The sequence below is a fragment of the Prionailurus bengalensis genome, chromosome B4, assembly GCF_016509475.1.
Source record: "Prionailurus bengalensis isolate Pbe53 chromosome B4, Fcat_Pben_1.1_paternal_pri, whole genome shotgun sequence".
In the NCBI taxonomy this organism is placed as follows: domain Eukaryota; kingdom Metazoa; phylum Chordata; class Mammalia; order Carnivora; family Felidae; genus Prionailurus; species Prionailurus bengalensis.
In genome coordinates this window covers 10,988,208-11,001,437 of record NC_057358.1, presented here as the reverse complement: position 1 = coordinate 11,001,437, position 13,230 = coordinate 10,988,208, and the positions used below count along the sequence as shown (strand labels likewise).

General features: G+C 37.0%; 1 protein-coding gene across 1 annotated transcript in view; it reads left to right on the top strand.

Moving 5' to 3' along the window:
- Positions 1-13,230, top strand: part of UPF2 (UPF2 regulator of nonsense mediated mRNA decay) — a 110,991-nt gene that overhangs the window by 79,897 nt on the left and 17,864 nt on the right. Inside the window, exons 16-19 of the mRNA XM_043563779.1 lie at positions 5,359-5,498; positions 8,748-8,852; positions 9,154-9,252; positions 12,208-12,375. Of these exons, the coding sequence (XP_043419714.1) occupies positions 5,359-5,498; positions 8,748-8,852; positions 9,154-9,252; positions 12,208-12,375 (512 nt within the window). The remainder of the gene's footprint in view (positions 1-5,358; positions 5,499-8,747; positions 8,853-9,153; positions 9,253-12,207; positions 12,376-13,230) is intronic.

Sequence of the window (13,230 nt, the reverse complement as noted above, 5' to 3'; positions counted from 1 at the left end):
TATTTCCTAAGACAACCTGGGCATGACACTGTAGGGAGGAGTATCTGTTAGAAGTTTGCAACTACCTTGTGGAATTTCAGACCTAATTCCCTGGGAGAGTTGTCTCTTTTTCTAAGGACTAGAGAAAATGTGAGAAATAACGTGTTACAGGAGACTTGGTCTATTTACTTTCTCCACATCCCTCTGCAACTATTCTGGAATAAGAGTTAGCTCTTGAACAGTTCCCACAAGGGACTAAATGAGCTGACTAACTTTGTCAGTGGAAATAACTGGAATGAGGTGTAGTCTTTCAAGTCTTGTTTGCTTGCTAATAGTTCTTAGCATGTTAGCATGTTTTAGTGGAGTCATTTCAAAGTGACCTGCTTTTAGGCTGTTAAGCTAGTGTTTTATTTCCTCCTAGCACTCAGCACCCATATGTGTGTCGCTGAAAGATCCTTAAGCTTCACCGGTTACACTAATTGCATAAATTTACTATGTTGCATATATGAAAAACTACTTTTCATGGCAGAGGCATTTGTGATTTTTTTTCCTTTAAAACTGTTTTTCTTATTATATCCAGCATTTTAATAGAATTTCTTTCTCCAAAGATCTGTCTTCCTTTGGAGAATATGATTACTGTTATCTAACTGAGCAGTATTTTTAAAGGTGCTACCGATTGTGTAACTATTGACTTTTCTACCACTCCACCCACAAGGACATATGTGATTCTTTTGTTCTTTGAACTTTGTCCCAAGTCAGCACTTTTTTTTTCCTTTTCAGATTTCCAGTTGTATAAAATGGTCATTTCAAGCAAAGTACTTACTTATCTACTTATTTATTTCATTTACTTAACATGCTTTAATATAGTTAAGTCTTAGTCTTGTTTCCCAAAAACTTTCATGAATGGTTCTCTCTGTGTAGTGGGGATGAGATAGCACTAGTTTGACACCCAGTTTGATAGCAGCAAAGAGTGTGGTATGCATTATCCTTTGTAGAGCAAAGGGTTAAATGAAAGGACCGCAAGCTTCTTTTGAGGGGTCTGTTCCTGTTTAGAATATGGCAAGGAAAAACTAGGCCACCATTTGTGAATGAAATTCTAAAGATGATGGCAACTGGAATCAATATGCTCCCCAGTCCCGTTTTTCTTTTGCTTTAGAGTCTAAATATCAGGAAGAAGATGTACATGAATGAATCTATATTATATTATAGATTATATTATATATATAATATATATATTGTATTAAATCTATATTTCCTATTGATAGATAAAACAGTATCCTTGATAGTTTTTTTTGTTTTCAAGCACTTTGTAAATTCTTTATTATTTTAACTTTATAACAACCCGATGTAAACCTAATAGTTAATGAGAAAGCACTACAAAATTCCCTAAGATTTTTAAGTCATTTTTAATATTATTAGAAGTAGTACTTATTCATGGCAGAAATCCTGAAAAATACCGAGAAAACAAAAATTACATATTTCATACATAAGAACAATCATGTGTTAACATTTTTTGGTACATGTTCTATTCTTTTGAAATTTTTTCATGTTTGTAGTTATATTACCGGATTTTTTTCTACCTAATACTTATGAAATTTCTCCCTGACATGAAATATTTTTCTAAGTCTTAATTTTTTTTAAATTGGTTATATTCCTTTGTATGAATGTGCCATAATGTATTTAATCTTGTTGTTTGATACTTAGGCTGTGTCCAGTTTTACATTAGTATAAATAACATTTCTGTGTGATTTTTGTGTGCATCTTGGTTTTCTCAAGAAAGACATAGAATTATTGGCTCAGACATTCTCTTCCAGTTTAAGAACAAAAAACAAAGTGGTAATAGGCAATATAATTTAATCAGGCATGGAAGTTGTAGACTGTATAATAATATAAGGAACAGAAATGAGGGAAACAGAAGTGAAAAAAAAAAGACTCATGAGTAAATTATAAAGCCAACAGTGTATTTCATAAATGAGAAACAAATTCAGTAGAATAGAATAAAAGGCCTAGAAGCATCCCCAATTAAATATAAACTTATTTAGTGTATAATAAACTAGGAATCTTAAAAAATAGCATAAGGGCAACAGGTTGGCATATAGGAGGAAAACTGATATAGAGCCACATCTGATATCCTCAAACTCCAGATGAATTAAGGAGCTAAGTGTTTATTTTTAAAAAGTTTAAAAAGATATATGATTATCAAATATTTGGAGGTGTTAATTTTCCCAAATTCTAAAACAATTGAAGAAAGCACACACATGGCCACAGATCTAGGTGCTTAAAGCTTTTATACCATAGAAAAATAACTGAAATTAAAATGAGGACAGTTTGCATGTCAGGTTTGTTTCACTTACATAAAGGGCACAGGCAAATTGGTAATAAATTAGAATATCCCCCAAAATAAATGAACATGATAAGGGAAGGCGGGGAGAGTAATGTTCTTACTGAGTGCTGCCTGATGCCAGAAATCAAAGACTGTGCTCTCTCTGACATGTTGAGTATGGGAAAAAATGCTCAACATGTCTAGTAAGCAGAGAAATATAAACTAAAGCAGTCTAAAAGAAAGTATTACAGTTACTACTATCTCGGTTATGAGCAGGAAAACTGAGGCACCAAGCAGCGTTTTATTGTTTGTCTTTTGTATTTTTATCCCTATGTCCTGTGGGTATACATTTTTATTTCATTGTTTATTTTAGATTGACAGTGTCCTCGGGGTCAGCAGTAGGATAGTTCATATATACCGTTTAGTAAATGCAAAACGTATTTATAAATTGCTTTTGAAACTGACTTGCAATGCAAATGCAAATGTGTTAAAAATGTATGTATTTTTCTTAGAAATTGGGAGTATGACTATCAAAACAAAGTGACTTACAAGTTGTAGTTCTTCCCAACCTGCATGTTTTAAATGGCTGTAACAAAAGCGTAAAAATAGCCCGTGCCATGTGAATTTATCAGTACGTGGTATTTTTACCGAGAATGTTTAGATTTAGACAGTCATGGGGTGCCCAGGTGGCTCAGTCGGTTGAGTGTCCCACTCCAGCTCAGGTCATGATCTCACGGTTTCTCAGTTTCAGCTGTGCATTGGACTCACCGCTGTCAGCGTGGAGCCTGCTTCAGATCCTCTGTCCTACTCTCTCTACTCCCCCCCCACTCGCTCTCTCAAAAATAAACCTTGAAAGAATAGATTTAGACAGTCGTGACTTTAAATTTTTTGCCTTTGATAACTTAATTTTTTTGTTTGTCTGTTTGAAAGAGACAGAGTGTGAGTAGGGGAGGAACAGAGAGAGAGGGAGAGAGAATCCTAAGCAGGCCCTGTGCTGCCAGCGCGTAGCCCAGTGCAGGGCTCGCAACCACAAAACCCCAAGATCATGACCCAAGCAGAAACCAAGAGTTGGATGCTTAACTGACCGAGCCACCCAGACGCCCCTCTCTTTGATAACTTAGAGAACAGTCAAATATTGTTTCTTAAAGTCTGTATAAATGAATAAGCAAATAAGTAAAATTTATATATGTAAAATCTAAATTTGTGTCTGTGAAATCTAGTAAGTGATGAGAAAATAAATATTTAAGTTAATGGATTCTCATTCTGAGACACCAGCTTCTTTTCTCAGCATTAATTTTCCTTTCTCTCTGAGCATTATCCATCTTTTCTTAAATTTTATTTCCAAACTTGAATGTACCTACTTTTTTTTTTTTTTAACGTTTATTTTATTTTTGGGACAGAGAGAGACAGAGCATGAATGGGGGAGGGGCAGAGAGAGAGGGAGACACAGAATCGAAAGCAGGCTCCAGGCTCTGAGCCATCAGCCCAGAGCCCGACGTGGGGCTCGAACTCACGAACTGCGAGATCGTGACCTGAGCTGAAGTCGGATGCTTAACCGACTGAGCCACCCAGGCGCCCCAGAATGTACCTACTTTAATCACTCTGTACACTCATGTTTTTGTCAGTTCAGTTAACTTCTTAGACTTAAGACACTGGAATAATTTTTTTACTTTTATTGGTTAGTTAATTATTGAAACTCTCTGAACTTCAACATTCCTCATAAAATGAAAGAGTTAAATCATTTCATGGTTGCTAAAGTTTCTTTTTGCCCTAATCATCTAAGAGTCTGAATAAAGTATTAAACACCTGTGTGTTTATCAGTATATGGCCTCTGATAAGTTTTGAATGTATAAAACAAGGTCTCTGTAGTGAAGGGTCTTATAATCTGATGTCATGTTTTATGAAATCTTAGAAAAAATACTACATGGTGTATCCTTAGATGAAAAGTGCCATGAGAAATTCTCCAAGAGCTTTAGGAGCAGATAGGAGGAAGAGTAATAGATTCAGGTACTCATTATGTGTATTCAGGAAGTAAAATTTAGACTGAACTTAGAGAATGTATAGGACTTGAAAGTACATAGTGAAGGATACTCTGCATTGAGAAGAGTATCTGATGAACAAGATTGCAAGATAGTATGCTTTGTGACAGAAGAGGCCCAGCTATAGGAGAAGGCTAGAGAGAGACAAGGGGAAAGTCAGATCAGATGAGGCATCTTGAAAGTAGAGGGAGTCGTTTGGAATTCCAGTGTTAACTAAGAATTGACTAGGCAGTGAGATGTGACTGAACATAGGAGGTGGGAGCAAATTCAAGCCCGGGGGTTCCCTTAGGAGGAGAATGCTGTTACTGAGGAAAAAAAAATTAAGCACTTTGGTGACACGCCTTTGGCTCCTTCCCTTAGTCTTAATTTGCAGACATTCAAATTGATAGCCAAATGTGATTTCTCTTACATGGTTGAGGCGGCATTTTATGTGCTAGTACTTTTTGACATGTTCATCTGAGATGGAGATAAACAGAAGCTGGAAAAAAAGTACACATATGTGTGTGTGTGTGTGTGTGTGTGTGTGTGTGTGTGTGTACATATTATATATGTATTTATATATGTTGGTTCATATATATAATGTATCATTGATTTTTTTTGTTGAAATGAAGGTCTCTTTAGTTTGTAAAATGTTTCTCAAAATAATTTTAAATTGTATTCTTGTTTTACTATTCTGAGAAAATGGCTTTTGAGTTACTTTAATACATACTTCTAAATTATGTGGTATAATATTGAAAATTTATCCTTTTTTTTTTTTTTTTTTCAATGTTTATTTATTTTTGGGATAGAGAGAGACAGAGCATGAACGGGGGAGGGGCAGAGAGAGAGGGAGACACAGAATCGGAAACAGGCTCCAGGCTCCGAGCCATCAGCCCAGAGCCTGACGCGGGGCTCGAACTCCCGGACCGCGAGATCGTGACCTGGCTGAAGTCGGACGCTTAACCGACTGCGCCACCCAGGCGCCCCATGAAAATTTATCCTTTTTTATATACTTCTTCACTTTCTCCTCATTTCAAGGCCTAGTAAATGATAAAGATTCAAAAGAGTCTATGACAGAAGGAGAAAATCTTGAAGAGGATGAAGAAGAAGAAGAAGGAGGAGCTGAAACAGAAGAACAATCTGGAAATGAAAGTGAAGTAAATGACCCAGAAGAAGAGGTGATGACTTTTATTTATAGCAAATAGGTACATTTGTACAAGAGTATCTTGATTATTTGAGCCAAGATTTCCTTGAATGCATAAAATAAGATCTCCTTCCAACCTGTGAACTTTGAAAGTTTCCTGAGAAAGTAGATATAAATGATAAAAATTTAGAACTGGAATGTTTCTGTAATTGGTTTCCATATAATAGGTAGACATTACATTGTTCTTTTAAAAAATGAGGTTGTTGTAGAAACATTCAACCATATAATTTAAATTGGATTATTAAGTATTTTATAATAATAAAAGGAAATGAGTGTATCAGACCAATCTTATGGCTGCCTTTGGATTTTGCTACTACACCAGTTAGATAAACAGAATCTAATAAATTAAACAGCCTTAGTAAATGTGACTTCAAAGAGTGACTTGCGGGGCCCCTGGGGGGCTCAGTCAGTCAGATGGCCAACTCAGCTCAGGTCACGATCTTGTGGTCTGTGAGTTCGAGCCCCGCATCAAGCTCTGTGCTGACAGCTCGGAGCCTGGAGCCTGCTTCAGATTCTGTGTCTCCCTCTCTCTCTGTCCCTCCCCAACTCATGCTCTATCTCTCTCTGTCTCTCAGAAATAAATAAATATAAAAAAAAAAAAAAGTGACTTGCTTTCCTATAAATTCCTCATTTGAAGAATTGGGATGTATTACATTTTCTTCACTAAATACATTTCCTCCTTTTAAAAAGTGAACTTTATAATTTTGAAAATTGTATCTTTAAAAAAAAATGTGTATTTATCTATTTTGAGAGAGAGAGAGAGTTTGAACAGGGGAGGGGCAGAGAGAGAGGGAGAGAGAATCCCAAGCAGGCACCACACTGTCAGTGGCAGCCAGACATGGGGCTGGATCTTATAAACCGTGAGATCATGACCTGAGCCTAAATCAAGAGTCTGATGCTCAACCAGCTGAGCCACCCAGGCTGAAAGTTGTATGATTTTTAACCATTGCTTACTTTTCCAATTGCAGTTGAATGTCATACATGATACAGTGTGTTTGCTAAGTGGAAAAAAACACAGTGTTTGGTCGGCATTGCATGAGCCTTGTCTGGGAGCAAAAGTGAGAGAGATGTCGTTTAATAAGTGAAGTTGCATAGTTTGCTTCTCCTCCCACTCAAGACCACCCTCTCCCATGGTTCCTCTCTGAGCATAGGGAGAACATTGTTAGAGAGAAAGCGGATTGATTAATAGCAGTGAATAAGAAATTCTGCAACCGCTTGTTTCAGCTGAGAAAGAAAAGGGCTGGAGTTCACTCTTCAGACAAATTGTGCTCTTTGTTTTCATCTTGGTCCTCACTCCTTCAAGCTCCGCGTGGCATTTTGAAGTTCTCCCCAGCAGCTAACAACCAGAATATTTCCTCCTTAATATCAGCTACATAAATTAAAAATGACTTTCAAGATTAAGTAACTGTTCTTCTAAAATTTGAATTTTCTTTAGCATTTATACAATTTAGCAGGTTAAATACAAGATTTATCATTATAATAGCAATAATATTTATCGAGCATTCGTTGTTCACAGTCACTTTTTTAAACACTGTATTTACATTACCATTTCTCATACCACCCTGTGAGGTAGGTGAGAAAATAAGGGACAAATAGGTGAATTTGCCCAAGATCTCAGAGTAGTAAGTGGTGAGGCAGTATTTGAACTCAGACGGTGTGACTGGTGCTGTGCTGACCCCTCCTGCTCTCCTTAGCCAGCTTAGATTTTGCAGTCCGTTCACTTCCAGATCCCACAGGTTATTATGTCAGTGTATAATAGGGATTAGGACAATGGGATTCTTGTCCAGCCTTTCAGTTTCAGAAGTTAATTAATCCATTGTGTTTGCCTGAGTTATAAAAAATAAAGGGTAAGGAGAAAAAGTTAATGCATTTTATTTTATTTTTTTAATTTTGAAAGAGCACAGGCAGGGGAGGGGCAGAGAGAGAGGGAGAGACAGAATCCCAAGCAGGCTCCATGCTGTCAGTGCAGAGCCCCACTTGGGGCTCAATCCCACAAACCGTGAGATCATCACCTGAGCCAAAATCAGGAGTTGGATGCTCAACTGACTGAGCCACCCAGGCGCCCCAATGCATTTTAATTTAAGTGTTAAGAAATGATTAATTTTTTTCCAAGGGCAAATTTAAGAGCATCTCTATTGCAAATTTGGTTGTGAATTACAGACTTACATTAAAAAAAAAAAAAAAGTTAATGCATTTGAAAAAAAGTAAACGCATTTCTGTACATTCCCAGAGTATTTCCACTTTAGAAACTCTGTAAGTTTCCAGATACCAGTATAGTAAATTATAATACACTATTTGGATTTTTAAAATTGTTATGTTATTTCTCATTCACATTCATTGTCTTGGCACAATGAGAAGATGCTGGATTTAGTGTAGTCTTTTTTTACACTTACAGAACCAAGTGAGAGTGAGTTATGTTGTTGGAAGTGAAAGGCTGCACAGATGGGGCACAACTGTGTGCTTTTGTATGTGTCTGCCCTTTTGAAATATCCTTTGGGGTTCTGTTCAGTCTTCTGTTTGAAAGGAAATCTGGCTGATCGAAGAGGAGGTGGGGGTACTGACAAGAGAGGATGGGGAGAAGTGATGAGGGGGAGCAGAATGTCTAGCTCCTGCTTAATAGGCAGTGTGTCCTTGGGCAAGTCACTTAACTTATCTGAGCCTTAGTTTGTTCATGTATAACAATGGGGGCATGAGGTCTTATCCTGCCTTCTTAGAACTGGATAAAGCAAACAAAATGAAGTATGTGAGGACACCTTATAGGCTGTTGTGCTCTGTACAGTGTAGTGCTTTATAAACCTACTGTCCTTGCTTTCCACTGCTAACCAGGCTAAATTTGAACTATTTACTGACGTTCATTCCAGAGTTAGTTGAGTATTAAAGAACTACTATGAGAAACTCAGTCTCAAAACAGCCAGGGAGGAGAAATAACACAAAAGGTTCAGGAAGCTCATTCCTTTTGGAATTCAAGGAAAAGAGTTTCTACAAAGGATCTTTGTATTATTAGATCGGTGGAAGATAGTGAAATGGGTTTTCGGCTACTGGTGTGCATTAGTTTTCAGCTAATGTTGCCAACTGACTTTGCCCTAAATTGTAGGCAAACCACATAAAAGGCTGGAACTTGAGAATAATGAACAATTATACAGAAATTTTTAAATCTTTTTAAGTAATGTAAAATATAGTAACCCTTTTCAAAATGTTTTAATCTTCTAATGTATAATTTCAGGAGGGTTCTGATAATGATGATGATGAGGGCGAGGAAGAAGAGGAAGAGAATACCGATTACCTTACAGATTCAAATAAAGAGAATGAAACAGATGAAGAAAATACTGTATGTATGGCTGAAAATTTGCTTTTGAGGTCACACAATATTTTCATTAGTATTTCAGTTTTAGCCACTGAAGTTGTGTTTCTTGTGATTATTGAAAAATATTCTTTTGGAAATTCATTTCAATTTGTTTTCCTATCTAAGTACCTTACTGTATTAACAGGTTTTTTTTAAACGTGTAGTGTTACACATTTTACTCACTTGTTCCTTGAGTTATGTTGAGCAAGTTATCCATACAAAAGACTCTGCCATCCAAAACTCTGGTTACAATTTGTGGTCTGATTTCTTGTTTTGTTTTAATAAGGAGGTAATGATTAAGGGAGGTGGACTTAAGCATGTACCTTGTGTGGAAGATGAGGACTTCATTCAAGCTCTGGATAAAATGATGCTGGAAAACCTTCAGGTACGAGCGGTTCCCCTATTCCAGAGGGTCCTCTCCCTACAGGATACTGCAGCACATTCAGTTGTGGTGGTTACAGGGGTCTCTACAGCTTAACATTTGCCTCTGCAGCAACAGTACAGTTTGCGTCTGCCAGTACTTCTTATACTTTCCCTGATGTGCACATTTCTTTGGGATACACTGGGGGGGAAATGTAGTTAATGTAAGACTTCGAACAGTAATTTCATTGTACCAGTCTGCCTTTTTTCTCTGAAGTCCTATCTCTGTTGCTAAGACCTTTTACTTACAGTTTGTTTACAGTTCAAACTTGGCCAAAGATCAATATTTGGGGAAATTTAATACACTAAATTATTAAGCTTGATTTAAAATTTGAATAACTTGTCTATAAATATTTAGAGGAATATTGGTTATTTGATGTTTAAAGAAATTTTGTTTAATGTATTCTTGACATTAATACACTGGATTTTATAAAAAGCTCCATCTTCCCAGTGATATAGAATAATTATGAATAAACAAAATAGCTAGGAAACTTCTGGAAGCTGGCGGGTAAGATACTCGGTAAGACAATAAAACATTTTAAACACACAATAATAGATTGGCACAAAAATAAATGGATTAATGAAATAGGAAAGTCCAAAATCGACCTAAAACATGACAATTTAATAATATGGTAAAGACAACACTGCAAGTCAGTTGAGGGAAAATGTATTATTCAATGGATTGTCCGTAAAAATAAAGCTGGATTTCTATTTTATATCCACACTGGAATTAACTGCAAACTTATCAGAAATCTTAATAATTGTGAAGACTGTTGATTATTGCATTAAGACTTCACCTTCTTCATACAGTGCTGTCAGACACTATTAGTATTGCTACGTTTCAGTTAAAGCCACAGTAAGGCCACAAGAGTAGTAGTGGCGTAGTCTGTTTTCAGCCATCTTGCCCTATTGCTTTCTAGCCCAGAATGCCACGAGAAATGCCAGACCAGAAACAGACTGTATAATGTAGGGTAACGGCTGTATTATATCAGCAGGTCCTACACACCGGTGAGGACAAATGAATGACCCAGGGTTTTTTTTGTTGTTGATTGAAACATAAATAAAGTCATGCTAAAGCTCACTGATAATCGAAAGATAAGCAGATTAAGAAGACCCTTTTTATCAGATCATCAGATACTAAGATGTGAAAAGTGATTCTACCCATTGTGGTTAAGTATGGGTAAATATCTGTATTTGGAATATGTAAATCAGTCCATCTTTTTTAGAGAGAAACTTAGTAAACCTAGCAAATAGGCATGGCTTTGATCTAAAAGTCCACCCTTAACTAATTTTCACCCGAGTATATGAAGTTAAATATATAAAGACGTCATACTGTAATGGGGAAGTAGGTTTAGTAGAGAACCAATTATATAAATAAGAGAATATCCATATAATTAGCTCTGTATATACTCAACACAAAGATGCTCATTATATAGAATCAAAAAGAAGAAAAACATGTATATAGTGAAGAACAGTATGCATAGATGGAGCTTGTGTGTACATGTGTGTTACTAGTATTTTCAAGAAAAATGTGGAGAACACGCCCCATTGATACTGGTTGTTGTTCCTTGGAGCGTGGTGAGGGAGGGGTTGGTATGGAGACACTGGCTGATGCATTTTTGTATTTAAATAATTTACAAAGAGAATATGTTCGTTTTATAATTAGAAAAAAAGTTAATTTACAAATAAAGATTGATCTAACATGGTCCTTTGAAATTTTAAGTTAAAAAGTCTTTGTAAATCTTATGAATCTGGGAGAGCTTCAAGCAAATTCTACAAATTGGAACTTATAAACAATAAGACCTTACCCCTTTATTACCATTTTATTTGATTTAGGTCTCTTGCAAATATGGAGCCTATATCAAAGGCCATTTAAATTGTGGTAAAGCATTTTCAAAACCTTTGTGGCCTGTTAGCATTACCTGCTTAGATTTGAAGAATTACATTCAGCTCTTTCCTCATTTGTGCTCCATTCAGCAAATACAGAAAATTATGTGCGGTTTCCAAAATGCACCATGCTGTTTCATGTCCTTGCTTTTGGACCTGTCCTCCCCTTCCTAAACTCTCTCTGTATCCCCCAGACTGCTCTGCTGCCATCTGCTTACAAGAAGTCTTACGAAGCCTTAAAGACATTCTCAGACGTCCCAGTTTTGTTTAGTCTTTTGTGAAGTTTCAGCATCCGCCCACTCCTAGCCAGGCCTATATAGTCACTTCACCCCAAAACAGGTTATACATGACTTGGATGAATTGTAATTAATTTATTTCTCTATCCTAATTAACAGTTTTTGAGCTCTTTGAGGATAGAGACTGTCTTTTTAGTATCTCAAGTAATAAGTAATAAGCCCAACGCACAAGTCTTCACTGAAGGTTTGTTTAAATAATTGATTAATAAATCCAGTGTCAATCTTGAAAACTTGTTATTAACAAACAAAGTTAATCTGAACAGTAATAGATTCCATTCATTCCTGAATATTAATTGAGCACCTGCAGTATTTAAAACACCACTAGGGTATTTAAAACACCAGGGAAAGGGTATTCAGTGCAGAACCCCGCCAGTCTGGTGGAGGACTGTCACAGAGAAGCAGACACTTGTGACACATGAGAAGTATGAAGGAAGATATGTGGTGCGGGTATGCACTTCAGGAGCATGCGGAGTCAGGAGAACCTACAGCATTGTGTGTTTGAGCTGCACCGGTAAACAGAGCCAGTCACTGGGGACTTGCACAGGTCTTCCCAGCCATACGTAAGAGGTGGGGGCAGAGGAGGGGGCGCCTCTGTCTCAGCTGCCCGTCAGGTTACTTTGGCTCTAATGATCATTGTGTTTTAAGAAATAATGGCACTGAATGAATTGTTCAGTTTATGTTTACATATATCCCTGTGTACGTTAGAGTATTTATATTTTTTCATTTCTATCTTTAAGCAACGAAGTGGCGAATCTGTTAAAGTGCACCAACTTGATGTTGCTATTCCTTTGCATCTCAAAAGCCAGCTGAGGAAAGGGCCACCACTCGGTGGTGGGGAGGGAGAGGCGGAGTCTGCAGACACTATGCCCTTTGTCATGTTAACAAGAAAAGGCAATAAACAACAGGTAAGAAACTGGCCACCACAGGTGATTGTTACTTATCAAGTGTAAGCAATAACTTTGTTTTATAGGTTGTAAGTTATGTTTTGCCTATAAGAGGAGAAGAGTTGGAAACATGTAAAGTATTCAGTGGTAGGGGCGCCTGGGTGGCTCAGTTGGTTAAGCATCCAACTTCATCTCAGGTCATGATCTCACGATTCATGAGTTCAAGCCCTGCGTTGGGCTCTGTGCCACAGTTTGGAGCCTGGAGCTGCTTCAGATTCTGTCTCCTTCTCTGTTCCTCCCCTGCTCACTCACTCACTCACTCTCTCTCTCTCTCTCTCTCTCTCTCTCTCAAAAATAAAGATTAAAAATAAATAAAGTATTCAGTGTAGAAGTAATTTTATTTTTATTATGTATAGAAGACACAGCTGACTTCTTTTGAATGTATTTTTTTTCTAAAATTTTTTTTTTTAACGTTTATTCATTTTTGAGAGACAGAGAGACTGAGCGCGAACGGGTGGGGCAGAGAGAGAGGGAGACACAGAATCTGAAGCAGGATCCAGGCTCTGAGCTGTTAGCACAGAGCCTGATGCAGGGCTCAAACTCATGAACCGCGAGATCATGACCCGAGCCGAAGCCAGATTTAACTGACTGAGCCACCAGGCACCCCATTGAATGGATATTTTTTAGTTATTTATTTATTTTTATTTATTCTTTAAAAGGAAAGGACATTGAAATTTTGAATTCATATGTATTTGTTAGAATATATAAATCCCTTGACTTTCAGGAGGAAGGTTTCATAAGTAAACTCAGGGTGGGAAAGGAAAGGAGGGTGATGACAGATACATCTCAAGAAAATGTTCATGGTTAAGATTTTTC